At 46.3% G+C, this 7,112-nt stretch overlaps 1 protein-coding gene across 1 annotated transcript; it reads right to left on the reverse strand.

Annotated features, from left to right (window-relative positions):
• Positions 1 to 1,531: 1,531 nt before the first annotated feature.
• On the reverse strand, positions 1,532 to 6,738 carry LOC147629044 (pentatricopeptide repeat-containing protein At5g27110-like). The gene is made up of 3 exons (XM_086812858.1): positions 4,351 to 6,738; positions 1,781 to 1,875; positions 1,532 to 1,670 (listed from the first exon to the last, which is right to left on the reverse strand). The coding sequence occupies exons 1-3, from the start codon at positions 6,736 to 6,738 to the stop codon at positions 1,532 to 1,534; spliced, it is 2,622 nt and encodes an 873-aa protein (XP_086668984.1).
• Between the last annotated feature and the right edge of the window lie 374 nt (positions 6,739 to 7,112).

Below are 7,112 nucleotides of genomic sequence, written 5' to 3' on the forward strand. Positions count from 1 at the left end.
GTATGGTCAAAGGTAAGGGCCTACCTCACAATTTTTGGATGGAGGCTATTATGTGTGCAGTACATGTTTTGAACAGGTGCCCTACCAAAGTTTTGGAGACCATTACTCCATTTGAGGCCTAGTATGACAAAAAACCCTAAGATTGACTGCCTCAAGACTTTTGGTTGCCTTGCATATGCTCATGTGCCTGCACACTGTCAATTTACTTTACATGTTTGGGTCCGTCATAAGACATTCCTGGTTTCTTTTTAGTCTTGGGGCACATACACTCCTATTTTTGATATTGTAAATCCTAAAGTGTGAGGGGACTTGCCTCGAGTCCTCTTCTTGGTCACTATCCTCCGAACAAGGTTTTTGGCACTCTTCCTTGATTCTTCCCTCTTGTATAGCTTTATTTCATCTTCTTCATCTAAACTTGGATGTCTTTTTGGAGTCATCTTCTCCCTACAAGTGGATAATGAGAGGAAAGTTTGAGATTCCTGGCTCACATTTAATGGTCACTAGGGCTTTTGACACATTTCGGATAATCCGAAAAGTGCACTTGTCCCAATCAATGTCTGGCTCTGGGACTTCTGAAAATAATTGAATTCCCATAATTATGTCTACTTATACAAGAGGGGAAACCATAAAATCTCGCACAAACTCTATGTCCTAAATCACCAATTTAGCACCTTGAACTTCAAACTTGATGCTCGTCATCATTCTTGTGCTAAATCCCTCAACCTTCTTGTTTACCAAAGTCAGGACGAAACGGGCTTGTCGAGCGGCTTGTTCCGTGACCACATCCTCAATGCTGTCGCTATCAAACAAGACGACGACTTTCTAGCCACCTATGTAGTCAAAGGTCTTGAGGAATTCGTTGCGCTCATACTCCTGGTCTTGGGCGCCCTTCTACTGATCTTCGAGCGCCTAGCTAATGATTGCACCAACCGAGCAACTGGGATCCGAAGAACGGACGGCCTAGGGTTTGTGTGGGAGCTGGGCTCACCACGAAAGCCGTGGAGGCTCGGGTGGTCATTGGCGGAATGGTAGTCTTCTTTGGACAATCCTTAGAAATGTGTCCTTTTGTGTGACAAAAGAAACACCTACCCTTGTACTGAGTTCTCCTCAACACTCAGTTTCCCACCGGTCTTGCTTGCCTGAGCTTTCTGGTCTGGAGTAAGCTTGGGCGCATTAGTCAAGTTCTTGGAGCGAGAGGCTCGCGTGCTCTGTCGTCCTAGGGAAGGCCCCATCTAGTTCTGGCCTTTTCCCCACGGGCAGGTGCCTTGGGAGTGGAAGGCTAGGAAGTCTTGGGCTTTACGCCATTATACTTCATTTCAACACTTTGTGCGAGCGAGAGTGCATCCTCGAAGGTGGCTGGCCGAAACATACGCACTTTCCACTGGATTTGCATGACAAGGCAATAAAGGAACTGCCCTTTCTTGTCCTTGTCAAATATGCCCAATTGCAAACATAGGTTTGAAATTTTATTGGCAAACTGTAGGACTAGTTGCATGTTTTGACACGCCCCCCTAAACTCCTCTTCGAGTCACTAAAGGTAATGGGGCGGTAGAAACCGCCGCGTAAGATCGAGGACAAACTCATCCGAGACATAAGCCGCCATACCTAATCTGGTGTGGGCATAAGCCCAGTGGATCCACCAAGGAATGGCCTCACCTTCCAAATACCAACTAGCAAAGATCACTATGTCAGTATCATTCTTTCTAACTGCAGCAAAATAAGCTTCAAATTGATGCAACCAAGAATAAAGTGTTGTGGAGTCGAGTTTACCATTACTTACTGAAGTTCATCCTCTCGAGAGGATGACTCGAGAAAGCCACTGGTGTCTCTCTTGTGTCTAAAGCCACAAGAAATCTTTTGTACTCCACGTGTCACCTGGCGTCATCTTGTGTAGCAGCACAGGATACTGCTCCATGGTCTTCGATCAATTGAATCTCCATTGGTCGCATCTACGACTCGAGAGTCGAACTCGAATGTGATCGTAACCCTTCAAAATGGTCTTCCGGTAGAGGATATGCTATCGGGATCTGGAAATGGAAGGAGGGGGAGGTGAAGACACAGAAAAAGGGACTAGAAAACGGGTTCTCTCTTCCAAGGCCAAGATTTGCGCCTTCTGCTCTTTCAATTTGGTGCTTTGGTCTGCAAGTGCTCACATCATCGTCTGGAGCATGTCATGCACACTCATGTCTGCCACCCTCAGAGGATTTCCTAATGCTCTTTGTTCCAAAGTTTGTCATTCTCTCTCTTCGTCGAAGCTCGCCATAGTGGGAAAATGCACTTCCTTTCTGGAACGCAAGCTGACCATCCACTATGTGTGTGGGAGACTTTCCAGAGGCTAAAAACCAATTGTCCTTCTAGGGATAGGAGTCACACCGAAAGGGGTGGTCCACCGGAGTCTAGAAACCAACCACACAAGCGAGAAAGAAATTTCTTTCTTTTTCACTGGTTTTCTAGCTGAATCTTCACACTTGAAGAAGGCTCTAATACCAATGTAACATGCGGAAGCTCGATGGAAGAATCCGTAACTTCAATGCACAAAATTCAGTAGTCATTCGCGACGAAGATAACACACAACATAGAGAAAGATGTGGAGAGAGAGAGAGAGAGAGAGAGAGAGAGAGAGAGAGAGAGCTATATTAACGTTTGTGGAAGACACGAAGGGCCTATGAGACCAAAAGTAATACAATGGTACATGGATATACTGAGCCATGGAAAACTGAAAGAAAAAGTAAAATGAAAACATCTGACAATACATGTTATCAACAAATGATCCTGTATAGAGTGAGATTTGCTGTGATCAGCTAATGACGATACCCGCCTCGGCCAGCACCGATCTAATGGTGGAGTGAATGCCAGGCCTCTGTGATGGGAGTGTGTCATGTTGGCAGAGAACCTCACAAATCTGTCTTTGTGTGACGGAGGGTCCTGATGCTCTGGGCCGGGGGACGTCTGGCTTACAGAATGGATTGAGCTCTCTCGCTAAGAACTCCTTTGGGATGTGGAGCTAGAGTGTGGGTACGAGTGGAGGGCTCTGATGTTGTAGTAGAGGAACTGTTGTGGGCAGTGGATTTCGATGTGGATGTGTGTACCACAAAGAAATCTATGATGGCTCTCTGTGAGGTGTCTTGTCGAAGCTGGGGCTCTCTTAACATACTGCCTCAACACTACATCCATGTGTCGTCTGAGCTCCATCAAGTACATGCCCAAGCACCTCTGATCCTCAAACTATATCACCCGTGTGAGTGGTCTGAATACCTCTCGAAAGAGGTAGTGGAATCTTAACTGAACATATAATGGGCCTCATCCTCTACTGCTCCTGTGATGCATATTGTCCATGTCCTCTCCTCATGTGGGATATCTTCAACTTTGCCAGTCTCTACTATGACGTACCCTACCCAACAACCTTCTATGGGCTCGTGGGCAAGGCCTAGGGCCTTCCTAGCCTTTCTTGGGTGGCCAAAGCATACCCAATGTCCACACAAGAGTTCTACACTCTCTTCTAGGGTAGCCCTAAGGGCTGGACCCCTTTCTACATGCAATCCTACGTGCTTCTACAAACGCTTGGTGTCCGGTTGCAAACCCAACACTCAAATCATCTGATATCATCCCAGAGGGAGACTCATAGTATAAACTAGCACTGCTTCATGTGCAGGACAATGCACACCTGACCTTGGATGCTTAGAGTAGAACCCTGGCGAACTCGTCCTGGACTCAGCTCACATGGGAGCAGTTTCCAATCTAGGTCTTGCACCTTCTTGTTCAAATATGTCCATGTGGCATCCAAGTGCAAGATGCATGTGACACTTGGTTAGGAGATGCGGGACCGAATGGAGATCACATCAAAGGTGCAAGTGGTGACTTATGGGACTAGATAAATTTTTATCCAACATGTACCACACACACATAGCCTCATCCTCTCAGGCAAGGAACCATTGAAGGAATATAAGACTAGGGACAAAAGCAAAAAAGATAAGCATGGAGAGGCAGCATCTTCACCTATAGTTGCTTGCTTCAAAAGCTTTAACGTGTTGTAGGAAGCTCAAGAAACATTCGTCATGCTTATCATCTATGGAAACGAACTCAGTGCTCCTATCACTATAACCCATTGCACAATATAGTTTGCATTTCCTCACTCTCGTTCCTTTGCATCCCTCATCTCAATGCAACTCAGTTCATCCTTTGGAAGCCTTGTGAACTTGGAGAACTTGGCATAGTTGAGATGGTCACATGGTTTTCGAAGGCCTCCTAACCCATTCTTGATTGTTATATTGAGCACTTCGCTGAGTATGTAATTATGGATAAAGAATGACAATGTTCATTTAAAATTGCAAGGGACTTGGGAGCACAAACGGGTGGATGCTCCACCAGTCTATCCATTACTGTATAAATATTTGCTAGTGAGACAAATGGTGCAGCATTTCCTGGCTCTAGCTGCCAAGCAAACTCTGCAGCCCGTTCTCCTCTACCACCATCCAGATGCATATAGCAACAAGCAAGCAAAGCCATCCATGAAGTAGCTGTTGCTGTGAATGGCATGAGATTGATCACAACCTCTCCCTCATCCAGTCTACCCGCCCGCCCAAGGAGGCCAATCAGGCAATTGAAATGCTCCACAGTTGGTGTAAGATTGTGAACTTGACACATTGAAGAAAAATGGTGACAACCCTCATCAAGAAGACCAGCATGACTACATGCAGAGAGAACATTGTAGTATGTTACCTGGTCTGGTACCTCACCTTCCAATTGCATTTCATCAAAAATCTCAAGTGCATCCTTAACTTTTCCATGCTGACAAAAACCTCCAATCATGGCATTCCATGTGATCACATTTCGCTTCGGCATCTTCTCAAACATAAACTTTGCACCCATCAGATACCCACACTTGCCATACATATTAATGATAGCATTTCCAACAACAACGTCTGCTTCAAACCAACTGCCCAAAATGCGAGCATGCACATGCCTTCCTTCATCTAAAACTGCCATGTCTGCACATGCAGAAAGTAGAGTGACACAAGTCACTTGGTCAAGCATAACACCATCACACTGCATTTGTCGGAAAATTCGAAGGAACTGATTGCACTGCCCATGCTCAGCACAAGCTGAAATCATGGTGTTCCATGATGCCACGTTCCGCTCAGGTATGCTGTCAAATAATGTCCATGCAGCTTCCAGACCACCACACTTTGCATACATGTTAAGGAGGGCATTCCCAGCATCTAAATTGCTGAAGTTGCCAGCGATGCAGACGTGTACCCGCACACCTTCCACTAGGGCAGCCTGGCTGGCACAACCAGAAAGAATGGTTGTGAAAGTGACCTTGTCTGGTATGTTGCCTTCCAGCTGCATTTGTTTGAAAAGTTGAAGAGATCTGTGCAACTGCCCATGCTGGACACATGTTCCTATCATGGTATTCCATGAGACGATGGTATGTTCAGGCATTTGATTGAAAACCCTCCATGCATCCTCTAGATTGTTGCAATCACTATATGCCTTCACAAGGGCTGTTCCCACAGCAATGTGTGTCATATATCCAAGAACCATAATCGCAACATGTAATTTCTTGCCTTCCTCCAACGCTGCTCGATTGCCACATGCACCAAGCATGCTGACAAAAGTAACCTTGTCAGCCATGATGCCCTCATGCTGCATTTGCGAAAGTAAGTGGATTGCACACATGTGCTCATTATTCTGTGCACATGCACTTATATAGGCATTCCAAGAAACCACATTTCTCTCAGGCAATTTGTTAAAAGCCCTCATTGAGTCCTCTAAACTACCATACTTGCCATACATATGGACAAGACTGGTTCCGAATGCAACCTGTGACACTAAATCAGTACCCAGCATACAGGCATGGATTTTCTGGCCGTCCATCAAACTTGTGCAGACGGGCAGAACCGTGACAAAGGTGGCCCTGTCAGGTATCATGCCTTCCACTTGCATTTGTTTGAAAAGATGCCATGCCTCCTCCGCCTGCCCATGGTCTACATACAATGCTATGAGAGCATTCCAAGAAATCACATTCTGCTCCAGCATGTTGTCAAAAGCCATCTGTGCATTCTCCATACAGCCCCATTTTCTGTACATGCTAATAAGGGCAGTACCCACGACTACATCAGTGTGAAGGCCACACTCGATGATTTGAACATGCAGAAACTGCCCTGTGGTGATGGCTTCTTCATTCGAGCAGGCAGAGAGAAGGCTTATGAAAGTGATCTTGTCCGGAGTGAGACCTTGCAAGTGCATTTTCTCCAAAAGTGTGAGTGTTTCTTTGCTCTTCCCATGGTCAACATAGGCACTCATCATGATGGCCCATGAGAAGAGGTTATGTTGTCCCATGCGACAGAAAACCGAGTGTGCCTCCTCTAAAGCTCCACATTTGGCATACATGTGCATGAGAAGGTTTCCCAAGAAGATGGTCTGCTCCTGCCCACATGCGATGATATGGGCATGGGCAAGCTTTCCCTCTCCAAGAACCTTTGTTTTTCCATACATTCTCAAAAGAGAAGCAAAGTGCAGCAAGCTCCCACGCCATCTTTCCTCCCTCCTCTCTGATTCGGACCAAGTGATGAGATCCTGTGGGCACGGCTTCGTCAAATGCTCCCCGTCGCCTGTAATCGCACTGTAACAGAGGCCACTCCTTCCCTTCCCACATTTGAACCTATCCTGAAGAAAACGTGAGCTGTCCCGCAACCCAGCGAGCGACCTAGTGACCCGGAGCGCTGCCACCAACATGCCGCCATCGTCCTCTCTCTGTTGCCAGTGCAGGTCACTCCTCTGCGTCCCGTGTCAACGAACCACTCCGAGTAGCGAAAGGGGTGTATAACCCAAATGGTTAGAACTTGGGGCGTATGGCTCCAAAGCAGCGGGATTTCGGATTTCCCATAGTTATGCACATTAATATTGTGAGCCGAAAAGAACTATACATTGTAGAAAGTGTCACATAATATGATGGCATGCATGAGCATGAGCATGACCATTCCAACTGGAGTCACAATGATGATGATGATGCATAGAACTTTTGCTACTAGGGGCACCATGTGAGTCACCATCATTCTCAACTCTCTATATACCAAGAAATCCTACACCACATGAGTTGCCACCATCTC

This window comes from Cibotium barometz, chromosome 18 (genome assembly GCF_041138505.1).
Source record: "Cibotium barometz isolate CiBa-2024 chromosome 18, ASM4113850v1, whole genome shotgun sequence".
Classification (NCBI taxonomy): Eukaryota; Viridiplantae; Streptophyta; class Polypodiopsida; order Cyatheales; family Cibotiaceae; genus Cibotium; species Cibotium barometz.

Excerpts from the sequence above, each read along its gene's own strand:
- LOC147629044 (XM_086812858.1), bottom strand. The coding sequence starts at position 6,738 with ATGTTGGTGGCAGCGCTCCGGGTCACTAGGTCGCTCGCTGGGTTGCGG. Across the intron at positions 1,876-4,350 it reads GACTGGTGGAGCATCCACCC|GTGACACGTGGAGTACAAAA; the intron begins GTTTGTGCTCCC and ends AGATGACGCCAG. Across the intron at positions 1,671-1,780 it reads TCTCGAGAGGATGAACTTCA|TTGGTATTTGGAAGGTGAGG; the intron begins GTAAGTAATGGT and ends GATCTTTGCTAG.